The 12912-nt window shown below is 38.9% G+C and overlaps 1 protein-coding gene across 5 annotated transcripts in view; it reads right to left on the reverse strand.

Annotated features, from left to right (window-relative positions):
* AGK (acylglycerol kinase) overlaps window positions 1-12912 on the reverse strand; it is a 67059-nt gene that overhangs the window by 31919 nt on the left and 22228 nt on the right. For all 5 annotated transcript variants that reach the window (XM_084896775.1, XM_084896772.1, XM_084896773.1 and 2 more), the window contains 2 exons: window positions 7783-7822; window positions 5017-5096 (listed from right to left, as the gene is read on the reverse strand). In XM_084896775.1, the coding sequence (XP_084752901.1) occupies window positions 5017-5096; window positions 7783-7822 (120 nt within the window). The remainder of the gene's footprint in view (window positions 1-5016; window positions 5097-7782; window positions 7823-12912) is intronic.

Here is a 12912-nt window from a genome sequence, read left to right on the forward strand (position 1 = left end):
AATGCATTATTTATTATACAATTAAGGGTGAGACAGCACCGGAAATAAAAACTTTATATATCTGTAACAATTTCTAAATTCATACATGCACAAAAAAATAATTACTCCTTAATGTATTATTTATTAATGCTAAACACACAGCCATTTAATTTCTTAAAGCTCTGATGTATTTTTAAACTAGTACATGATGAAATAGCTACACAACAAATTATTAATTGTGTGTCAGGGCAGAGTCAGGATGACAAAGAGTGCAATTTTGGTGAAAGCTTGAAAGAGGCTGGAGAGTTCCAGAGTGGCTGCTTCCCAGGGCTGTGCAGGGATTCGCCTGCTAAAGGGACAGTGACGTTAGGAGAGAAAGCCTTTCCTTAGCCTCACCCTTAAAGAAAGATGCTACACTTTTAAACAATAATCTACCTTTAAAAATCCAAATATATTTATATGTAAAATGTTTTCATTTTTACATATATAGTTTTAATTTTTAAAAAATGTACTTATCTCTTAGAAAAACTCAAAATAACTGACTATAGCTCAAAAATGTATTGCCATATATTTTTCTTCATCAGAATTAGCAAGTTGCTAACTTACTAGGTTTCTAAAGGAATAGGACCTAGAATAGTTCAAGTAGGCAGCAGGAAGGGTGCCAGGAACTTCTGGGAAAGGTGGGAGAGCCAAGTAGAAATGTTGTGAACTCAGCTTACTGGTAAATAGCACTAACAGCAGCTTATATTCCTTTTATCCATGCTTACTATGAAATGTAAATAAGTCAAATATCTCAAAGGGATCATCACATTTAATCCAAAGGCACCTATTATATATGGTAATTTTATATGGGATGGGCTATTCTCCCATTTTACAAATGACTATGCTGAGCATTTAAATTAAGTAGCTCCCATAGTATCACACAGCAGAAAACAGTCTATAGATGTAACCCTTCCAACTATGAAGCCCACAGAGTTCTGTGGCATTCTGACACAGACCACCACTGACCACTTAGTTACCGTTGTGTTGTGTTATGACCTGGTCACCTGTTGGTATTATGTAATAATGTGGTTACAGAAGAATGATCATAAGCATTATGACTGATGTGTTTATGGGGGAAGGAAGTGGCTTTAACGATGCCAGGCAAATAGGGTTCAATTAGGCAGAGCAATGGAGACAATTTAAACAATCTGTAGGTAAGTATCTTAAACTGCTGTATTAAAAGAAGGCATGACTTGTCCTAAGAGATTACTAGAGAGGCTTACTTCAGAAGCAGAAAGCCTTTCCTCTAAGATCAGGAACAAGACAAGGATGCCCACTCTCACCACTTCTACCATTTCTATTCAGCACAGCACTGAAGTCCAAGCCACAGCAATCAGACAAGACAAAGAAATGAAAGGCATACAAAGGGGAAAGAAGTAAAACCCTCATCATTTGCAAATGACATTATATAATACTACATATAGAAAAGCTGAAAGACTCCACCCAAAAACTGTTAGAACTAATAAATAGCTTTAGTAAAGTTGTAGGATACAAAATCAATATATTGAATCCTACTGCATTTCTGCATACTACCGTGTTTCCCCGAAAATAAGACATCCTCTGAAAATAAGACCTACTTACAGGTTTCCTTCTGAGTGAAATATAAGGCATCCCCCAAAAATAAGGCCCCCCTAGGCTAAACATGAGAGATTTGGTCTACCGATTCTGAAAGAAATGGAGTCACAAGAAATTCACCAGGAAATTCAGGAATTGGATTGTTATGATGATGTTCTAGAAGATGATGACATGATTGCCATTGAATAAATGAGTAAATTCTTGATACTGTAGGATTCAGTTTGTCTGGTTTGTGTTGACAACTACCATACTACCGTACCGTATACAGGTAATAAATTTCCTTTATTTTCACTTAACAATAAATGTGTACCGTATTCTTCTGCATGGAAAAATAAGACATCCCCTGAAAATAAGACCTAGCGCATCTTTGGGAGCAAAAATTAATATAAGACACTGTCTTATTTTCAGGGAAACCGGGTAATAACGAATAAGAAAAGCAATTCCATTCACAATTGCACTAAAAAGTATAAAATACCTAGGACTAAATTTAACCAAAGAGGTGAAAGACCAGTACACCAAAAACTATAAGAAAATGGAGAAAGAAATTAAACAAGATACAAATAAATGGAAGAATATACCTTGCTCATACATGGAAAGGATTAATACTGTTAAACCATCCTTACTACTTAAAGTAACATATGGATTCAATTCAATCCCTATTAAAATACCAATGGCATTCTTCTCAGAATTAGAACTAATCCTAATATTCATATGGAACCACAAAAGACCCCAAATAGCCAAAATGGGAGGTATCATGCTCCCTGATATAAAAAAACAAAAACAAAATGGGAGGAGGTATCATGATCCCTGATTAAAACTATACTAGAAAGCTACAATAATCAAAACAGTACGATGTCAATGGTAAGATATGTACACATATAATACCGTAATAAAAAATGAAAAGAAAAAAATTAGAAAAAAACAACAACAACAAAAAAAACCCAGTACGATGTTAGCAAAAATAGACATACAGACCAATAGAACAGAACTCAGAACCCAGAAACAAGTCCACACATATATGGACAATTAATTTTCAAAAAAGGAGCCAAAAACATACAATGGAGAAAGGAAAGCCTCTTCAATAAATGGTGTTGGAAAAATTGGAAAGCCACATGCAAAACAATAAAGCGAGACACTGCTATCAGGTACCATACATAAAAATTAACTCAAAATGGGTTAAAGACTTAAACGTAACACCTGAAACAATAAAATATGTAGAAGAAAGCATAGGAACTAAACTTATGGACCGTGGTCTCAGAGGGGTTTTTGTGAACTTGACACTAAAGGCATGAGAAAACCAAAAATAAATGAATGGGACTACATCAAACTAAAAGGCTTCTGCACAGCAAATGAAACCATCGACAAAACAAAAGACAACCAACTGAAAGGGAGAAGATATTTGCAAATGATACCTCTGATAAGGGGCTAATATTAATATCCAAAATATAAAAAGAACTAATATAACTTAACAAAAAAATCCTATTTTAAAGAGGGCAGAGGATCTGAATAGATACTTTTCCTAAGAAGACATATAGATGGCCAACAGATACATTAAAAAAATGCTCCACTTCATTAGCTATAAGCGAAATGTAAATCAAAATACAATGAGATACCAGTTCACATCTGTTAGAAGGGTCATCATCAGTAAGACAAAGAAATAAGTGTTGGAGAGGATGTGGGCAAGAAAGAATCCTCAGACTTTGCTGGTGGGAATATAAATGTATACAGCCACCATGGAAAACAGTATAGAGGTCCCTCAAAATTAAAAATAGAGCTATCATATGACCCAGCAATCCCTCTTTGGGTATCTTTCTGAAAAATGTGAAAACATTTATTAATACAGATATATGTACCCATATGTTCATTGCAGCATTATTCTTAATAGCACGACATGGAAATAACCTTATGACAGATGACTGAATAAATAAGATGTAGTACATACACATAATGGAATACTACTCAGACATAAAAGATGAAATACTGCCATTTTTGACAACATAGATAGATCCTAAGAGTATCATGCTAAGTGAAATAAGTCAGATGATAAAGGACAAGAACCATATGAGTTCACTCATATCCTATATAATAAAAGCCTAATATGCTAAGTGTCGGGTCGAACATTAGCCGTTCAACCAATCAAAGTGTAATGTGCTAATGACATGCTAAGGCCACTCAATTACTACATGCACTGAGCACCAGGGGGCAGATGCTCCGACCAGTAGGTTAGCTTGCTGCTGGGGTCCAGCTGGGACTGAGCAAGAGAGGCTGGACACGCCCTGGAGCCCTCCTGCAGTCCCTCTCTGGCTGGCCAACCTCCCACGTCCCTCCCCAACCCAATCGTGCACCAGTGGGGTCCCTTGGCCTGGCCTTTGCCCTCTTGCTATCTGGAATCCCTTGGGGAATGTCAGAGTGCTGGTTTTGGCCTGATCCTGCAGGCCAGGCTGAGGGACCCCACTGGTGCATGAATTCATGCACTGGGCCTCTAGTGTGGGATATAAAACAGAAAACAGCAAATAAACAAACAAAAGTAAACTCATTAACAGACAACAGAGAGAAAGGAGAGGGGAGAAGGATGTAAAGGGAAAAGGAGGTCGAATAAATGGTGATAGGAGGAGACTAGATTTTGGATGGTGAGCACATAATGTAATATACAGATGATGTATTACAGAACTATATGCCTGAAACATGTTATTAGTCAATGTTACCCAAAAAAAATTTTTTTTAAAGTACAAAGAGTTCCCTCAAACCCCTTGCCTCTTTATACACTCAGCCTACCCCACTTTCAACGACCCACACCATGTGGGACATTTGTTAGAATAAATGAACATGGACACAATTATTATCCAAGTATTATCCAAATATTCTTCACAACTTAATTGCCACAATTTCCTCGCATGATCATTCCAGGCCAGTTCACTGACTATGCTGTAACACAGCAAGAGACATGATTAGTTACTCCTGTCTCCAGGCCCCTGTCCCTTGGACATGTCCTCAGTCAAAAAGAGTGAGTGTTCTCCCTCTACTGACCTCTAAAACCTGGCTCAGGGATCACTCCTTTAGGAAAGAGTGTGTTTGACCTTGCAAGCCCACAGAGCCTTGGGCCATCTCTGAACATCTCGTAAGAGAGAAGGTCTAATAATTTACATCACAGCAGCAGGAGTTTTTGCAAGGGGCTACTGTCAAGCAGAGAAGACTTATTTTCAAGTGTTAATTCTGGAATGATTAGCTAACTTCAATTAGACAAGTTTGCTAAACATCAGTTAGTTTTACAGTTGTATCCCATTAACCATTATTTCTCCATTATAAATAAATCTCTTGTTGCTAGAAGAGTACTGAACCTAGTCCTTCCCATCCCAAACAATCCAAAAAATCTGTGATTTTTTCACTTTATGAAGCCTGAATATGTAACAAGCTACCCACCCCTTGCAGGCTGCAGGGTTGAGAAAGACGGTTGCCTTCTTCACTTGTGCATTGGGAGGAATGAGCTGATTGCCAAACACCTAAAAAGGGAAAAAAGACAAGTTGTAAGTCAATGTCTTTTTATTCAGTTAGTGATCTCATATATTTTTTCGCTGCAAAAGAATTTACTCCCAGAAGATATAATATCTACTCCAGCAGAAAAAAAAATGTTCTCATGATTTCATATTCACAAAACACCATAAACAACAGCACAAACGTGTGCCATTATTTAATAAGCTGACTTTTATATTGTAGTAAACAAACCCTACTTTATCTTCTAGAAGTAACTTTTCTTTTCTCCATATGATATGGTTAGGTTTATTATTAACCCAAGATGAGTAAGACATCAGTCTGTCAGAAGGGAATTTTAATCTACTTGTCTTTAGATTTCAGAGTATAACCTTTTCCTACCTCAACTTATTATTAAAGCTTATTCATGAAGAATCTTTGTGTTATTAATTAATCTTCATATCTTTATATATATATCAAACAACCTAATATGCTATCTGCATCCTCTTTGATGAGGATGATAACCTTGTATGATAACTAAATAGTATCATCTGTCACAGGGAAAGGACATGTGAAATTAATGTTTACTAAGCACCTCGTATTTGCCACTTTCACATATTCTTAGTTCTCAGAAACCTCAGAGGTCTTAAATATTCCCATTTTTATAGATTAGAAAAACAAGACTCAGAAAGATTAACTCAAAGTCACATTGTTAATAAATTGCAGCCTAGAATTTACATCTATCTAACACCAAAACCCAAACTTTTCCTGCTTTATCAACTCTAAAGAGCAGATCGAGGATGAGGCCTAATGAAGAAGCAGAGGTGTAAGCCTGGGGACTAGATGGAGCTACTGCTATTGTGTCTGGGTTAGACAAGATCAACAAAAAGAATGAGAGAAAGAAAGCACCACAAAGGGCAAAATTCCAAGTCTTAGATGGTGGGAAGCAGATCTGGGCCAAGAAGGCAGAATTCAACTATAGAAGTACAAAGTAAATATAGGAAAAAAGTGAAAGTTAATAAGATTTTTATTAAATAGCTGTCTCTAAATCCACCTCCACCCTGAAAGTCTACTGGAGATTTTTTCTCACTAATGTCTATTTCCTGTTTAAAAAAAAAATGAACTTGTTCTGAATACTTCAGGAAGATATACTATTTCTTTGTTAAAAATAATAAATTCTGGTACATTATAATTTCTACTGTTCTCACTCTTACTGAATTAGACCTTAACATTTTGCTGCCAAATCTCCAAATATTATAATTTGTTCTTGTTCTACCCATATTATTTCTGTAATGTGGCCAGAAAGAATATAATGAACCAAGTTCCCATGCCAACACGACTCCAGATCTATAGTTCCAGAGTATTCCTCTTTGTCCTGGCTACTAGTCTCTATAATTCTCACTTGCAACTCAAGTCTCAAGTTTACAGCTGGTAAATGTGTTTATGTAAGACTACAGTGAGCTAAGTTTTTATGAGATAAAAAAGAATCATATTTTTTTAAAGAATTTAGACTGTGAAGGGAAGGACATAAACAGGAAAAGTAACCACAGGCGGCTATAAGAATAAATTCACTTACTTCAGATAGAGGAGCTAAAAGTGTGCTGGGAAGTGGAGAATTAGAACAGTGGGAAGGGGTAAAATATATGAAGGGAGGAAACAACTCAAGGAACAGAGTCTCTGAAAAAGTAAGAGGAGATGGAATTCAGAACAGAGGTGGAGGCATCTACCTTAAGAAAGGGAGGAGCCTACGACCACTATTTTCTTAGAGAGGAAAAAGGTTCCATGTCCCAAGGAACTTTCCAATTGCTAATGGCAAATTAGTTTGGGGTGGGGACCACCTCAACTTGAATATGAAGTTTGATATCCAAAACAACTAGAGTCATGTGAGATAAAACAAGCAAAGAAGTTATCAAATTCTGGAAATACAAATTTAGAACAATTAGATAACCACTAAAGAGAGTTTACTAATAGTACCTATTGCCACTGTCATCCATGAAAACACTTCAGGAACAATCAGTACCTCACCACCCACGTCTCCTACTATAAGCATAATACCTTTTTGAATTCCTGTTTCTTTTTTGGTATTTCTGACATCACAAACTTAAATGACATATAACAAAAGGGCAACTCAGTCATGGAAATTCATCTGCAAGGTAGAATGTATAAATTTGGAGGAAAGGGAAGACCAAAAATATGGTCTTTAACTTAGAAGGATTCACAAGCCAACTGTAACTAACACAGCGAGATGCATGAATATTTAAGGGCACCCTCTATGGGCTGGATAACAATGCACATGGTATGAATCAGTTGGGCTACAAGAGAAAGGCTTTAAAAATAGGAACCAACGGTTTTATGAAGTTTGACTTGAAGTAACACCTGTTCTGAACTGATATCTTTTGGGGGTTATTCGGATCAGGGATGATTCAGGATGTCCCATCCTCAAGGACAACTGCAGATGGGAACCAATTCCCATGTGCTCTCAGGACTAATCCAGAAGTAAACAAGTCTAAAGAGGTGGGCGTTAGAACTGCTCTTCACCAGATGGTCCATTTCCGCTGCTTCTGTTCAGAGTTGGCTCTTAGCCTGATTCGTCCCGACGGTGGGAAAAACAGCCAGACCTCCCAGATGCAAGGCACTGCACAAGTGCCCTGAATAGCACCAGTTTTCTGCACGATGGAGACAAGGCGGTTCTAACTGTTCCACAGCAAATGGCATTACCTGAGCTTCTTGACAGGCTGCTCTCCTTAGCAGGTTATCACTATCAAAGTAAACAAAAGATAGTGAAAGTTAGCTTTAATAAGTAGGTCAAAATCCAAATAAAACTTGTGGCTTTTTTTTTTTTTTTTTTTTTTTTTTTAGATATGTACAACCTTCCCTACAAAATACCCAAGTGAAGGTTTCTTCAAGACCTTATAACAAATCATGGCCATGTATGGAAAATACTTTTCTCCGAATGAAACACTGTGTTAATTATTTCAGTATAAGGCAGGCAGGTTAATGCTCCCTAAAACATCCATCGTAATCTCCAGAACCAGGGGGTATGTTACCTTACAGATATGGTTAAGTTTAGGGGTGGAGTGGGCAGGTTATTATGGATTGTGAAGGTGCGCCTAAGCTAATCACCGGAACCTCAGCTGGCTGTGATGGGCAGCAAATCCGATTATGGAACAAAGTTCAGAGAGGCAACCTTGCTGGATTTGGAGACGGACATCAGGGATGTGGATACCTCCTAGAAGCTGGAAGGGCAAGGACATGGGTTCCTCCCTAGAGCCTCCAGGAGTGCAGCTCTTACCAACACCTTGATTTGAGCCCAGTGAGACCTGTTGGATTCTAACCCACAGAACTGTTAAAATAATAAATTGTGTTGGGTTAAATGACTAACTTTCATAATTGGTTAGGGCAGCCATAGAAAACTTCTGCACCTACCCTGCATTTTCTTACCAGTGGAAATCCTTAGGTTATTCACCAGAAATAAATCTGACATTTAGTTGCTTCTGCTACTGTTTTACCTAACTCGCTTTTTTTTCTTTTATATAACACTGTTAAACATTCACTAATCATAAATGGAAAATTGTGGCATGGGGCAAAATTTTGGCTTGCAAAAATAAAAACCATCAAAATATGTTCATCTAACATCAAGGTCTTTAAAATGTGATTATTTATATCGAAAGAGCATTTTAAATGGCTGATTGCTGCACTGGTGGCTCAGTTGGTTGGAGCATCATCCCTACATCAAAAAGATTGCGGATGCCCTAGCCGGTTTGGCTTAGTGGATAGAGTGTTGGCCTGTGAACTGAAAGGTCCCAGGTTCAATTCCGGTCAAGGGCACATGACTGAGTTGTGGGGGGCTTGCAGGAGGCAACCAACCAATGATTCTCTCTCATCACTGATGTTTTTCTCTCTCCTTCTTCCTCTTTGAAATCAATATTATATATATATATATATATATATATATATATATATATATATAATTTATTTATTTATTTATTTATTTATTTATTTATTTATTTATTTAAAGGTTGCAGATGGCCAAGAGACATATAAAAAAAAGGCTCAACATCACTATCAGAGAGATGAAAATTAAAATGACAATGAGGTATCACCTCACACTTGTAAGAGACATCTCTAATACATGTTGCTGGCCCTGCTAAGATACCTGTTCTTAATTAGGTTGAAGTTAAGAAAACAAGTACCCAGAAAGGGTGACCAATAAATAATTTATAGAAAAGAATTAAGAGAAATGGGTATTTCACTTAAATTCTCTTTTCAGACCTTTTTCATAACATCAAAGTCCTCAAATTTTGCATTTTTACAGTAATTCAAATCTATTTTTGGTATTTAAGTATGCACTAAAAGACATTAAAATAAACCACCACTTGCTTTTTGCTACGGTGCAGTCAAAGGCTGCCCAATGACGTTTCTCCCACAGCCTGGCTGCAGAGCCAGTGTCGGGTTTCAGAGAGCATTCAGCTCCAATCAGGAAACACTAGCCAAGGGGAGGCATCAGTGCTGCCCATCTAACCTCAGATTCGTGTGCCCTTAAAACCACAATGACACCTCAAAGCGCACGCTGTGTAACCAAGACCTATGGACACATAGGGACCCATTTGTGAAGTCTCACTCACAGGGACCATTATTGCCAGGCTCAGTCCCCAGCTGACTGAGTGACACTGCTCCACGACTATGGGTGGCAAAGGGAGTTAGCTGTACAAGCTTCCTCTCCGCCCTCACCCAAGATCCACTGATATTCATGCAGTCCTCTCTCCAACCCTCATCCCTCTCCATCACAGCCCTTAGTGAATTACTCTAACATCAACAGATACAGGTACATATATGCATATGTGTACACACAGACACACACACACACACACACACACACACACACACACACGGAGGAAAATTCAGGGTACAAACTAGTAACACATTTTAAAATAATTAACATGTCCACAACCCTTTATAGTTGACTTGATCCCTCACATTCATAATCTTTTATACAATGACAAGGTAAAATACCGAGTCCTCAGCAACCATGCATCACAGAATACAACTAGGCTCCGTGTGCTAACCTGAGCACTGTGACCAGATCCCCCTGGACTGGAATCCCCAATCCAGCTTCCCCCCTCCCGAGGATGCCGCTTCCAGCCTGGCCAACTGCTCCTCCTCCTACCTGCTTTGATGCCTTTTCTAGTACAGGGATTAACCTGTGCCTCCAATCTCTGATCCTACAAACATATCCTGAGGATTACGTTGTACAAGTCCTCTCTGCTTCTATAAGAGCAGAGAATGCCTGTCGCTATGTCCCTGTCCTTTCCCCAGCCGGCTCCTCCCTTTTCCGAGGGACAGGCTCCGAAGGTTCCCGCTCCACGGGATCACAGCAGAGACCATCTTCCTCCCGGTATTTCTGCCTCACTGATTCCTGTGGACCTCGCTGGCAAGAGAACAGTCCCAAATACTGACAAGAATATGGGCAAGCACCTTGGATCATGTTTTCCTCAATTCTTTTTCACTAGAAGTAAAATTTTGATGGATAACTTGTAATTAAGAATATTACTAATGATGTCTCTCTTGAGCTTACCAACAACTTATTTTATCAGTGCTGTCAAAATCAAAAGACTTTTCTGATAGTTAATTTGCTGAATTTTAATGTGTCAAATGGACTATGCTGTCAGTCTTATCTGTGAGAAAGCCAGAATATGTGTCAATTTAGATACTACAGAAAACTTCATTAAATCATACTTTTATTAAACATCAAAAATAGTGTTAACCACCTTGACCTTCCTCTGTGAACCAAGTTGTTTCTAAAAATCAAACATATTCTCAAAGAAAAAAGATTTCTCCTACTGAGATAATTCTGGTGGTCTGTAGCAAGCTCTGAAAACTATTTCAAGAAAAAAAAATTCCAAAACTGTTCCCGTAACAGCAGCATTGTTGGAATAAAAGAGAAAGTATGTTAAAATTCACAGAGCAACTACCATGTACTGGGTCCAACAGCAGATGGTTTCATAAACCTTGAATCTCCGTAACAACCTGGCACCGCAGGCATCATATTCTCATTTTAACAGATGAAGAGGTTGAGGCCCTGAGAAGGAAAGGGACATGCCCAAGAGCACAGTGTTACTAAGTGGCAGAGCTGAAATCTAAGCCCATGCCAACCTGACTCTGATACAAATGCTTCAGTGCATTTTCTTCATAATGTCAGACAATACAGATGGGCAATGATCATTTGGATGTATACTTTATAGGACATTTATTCATTTAATCACATTACTTATCGTCTTATCTAACCTAACTTTTAGATATACATTATTTAACATTTGTATAAGCTCTGGTGCATAAAGTTGCCCCAAGTAATTGGTGAAGCAAACTCATTTAACACAAAGTGCCAGGTACAGTACAACAAACACGATTTGGTCCTGTCCTGAAGAAACTCTGGACCAAGTGACAAAGAACAGCTTTAGGTAAAAAATCAGTGGTTAGAAAAGGCATGTTCTTGATAAATAATATGCCAGACACTATGCTAGGTGTCTGGGATATACTGGCAACTAAGCCCAACATTCCCCATCTCCATACAGCTTACTGTTTAGAAGAAAGGACAACTCAGCAGGCAATCATCATGTGATTTGACTTCCATCTGCTCCATAAAAGAGACACATTATAAAGGGTAGCTAACCTAGTCTTGAGGAAGTGACCCTGAAGTTGAGATCCAGGGGAAAAATCAAAAGTAACCAGGCAAAAATAGCAAGGAATTTAAATCTGGGCAGAGGAAGCAGCAGGTGAAAAGCACACAAGAGCTAGCACAGAACTAATGTGGGACCCTGCAGGCAGTGTGGGGCAGCTAGAGGCAGCAGCCCTGGGAGGGGCAGTGAGAGAAGAGGTTTGAGGAGTCAGGAGCCTTTTAAGCTACTTAAGGAATTTGGATTTTATCCTAAGGACCACAAAAAGCCTTGGGAAGATCTTAAGAACTGATGTAATCAGCTTTACATTCATACCCGAGGATCATTCTGGTTGAGGTGTGAACATGGTCAAAGGAAGGCTATGTAGGGAGGGTTCTTCCAGAACTGCAGGTCGGTAATAACTGCAATGATGACTGGAACCCGGAGCCTGGCATAAGGGACAGCGTGAAGAGGGCAGATTCAGCAGTATTTAAGAGGGAAACTTAGGAGCTGGCTTGTGGAAATTAAAGGAAAGGGAGGGATCAAAGACAGTGCCCGAGTTTCTGCCTTGACCCATCTGACCAAAGGTGGTGCTCTTTCCAGAGATGAAATGCAGGAGGAGGTAGGCACAGGTCCAGGAGGAAGCAGCTGAGTTTAGCTCTGGTTCTGTTGACCTGAGAGAGTGAGCAGACTTCAAGTGGAGGTGTCCAGGTACAGCTGGAAACACATCTGGAAGTGCAGTCTGCCATCTTGACTAAAGATATGCATGGTAAGAGGAGGGATGAGAGTGGATAAGATTGTACAAATAGGGTGAGTAGTAGAAGCAGCAGAAAGAGGTTCGATGGGCATTGGGACAGCTGTCAGAAAACACCAACTGAAGCCCAGGTAAACTGACATGGCACCTCATCTGAAAGCCAAAGGGAAAATGCGGTGGAACAGAGGAAAAGGCTAAGCACATTTTCCTAATCTCCCATCTGCCCCTTGATGCAGCCTCTATTCTCACAAACTGCATGTTTTGCTGTTCCTAAAAGACACAATGACTTACCCCTCCAAGGACTGACCATTTTATCCCTCCATCTTTAAGAAATAGAAGGCCGAACACATACCACCCACACCCTTACCCCACCACACATAACACTGATTGTCTTAGCTATCTTCCGTAACTGTGTCTTGAAGTTGTGGGTTGGCTAATTCA

The sequence above is a fragment of the Pipistrellus hanaki genome, assembly GCF_964339955.1.
Source record: "Pipistrellus hanaki genome assembly, chromosome: 10".
In the NCBI taxonomy this organism is placed as follows: domain Eukaryota; kingdom Metazoa; phylum Chordata; class Mammalia; order Chiroptera; family Vespertilionidae; genus Pipistrellus; species Pipistrellus hanaki.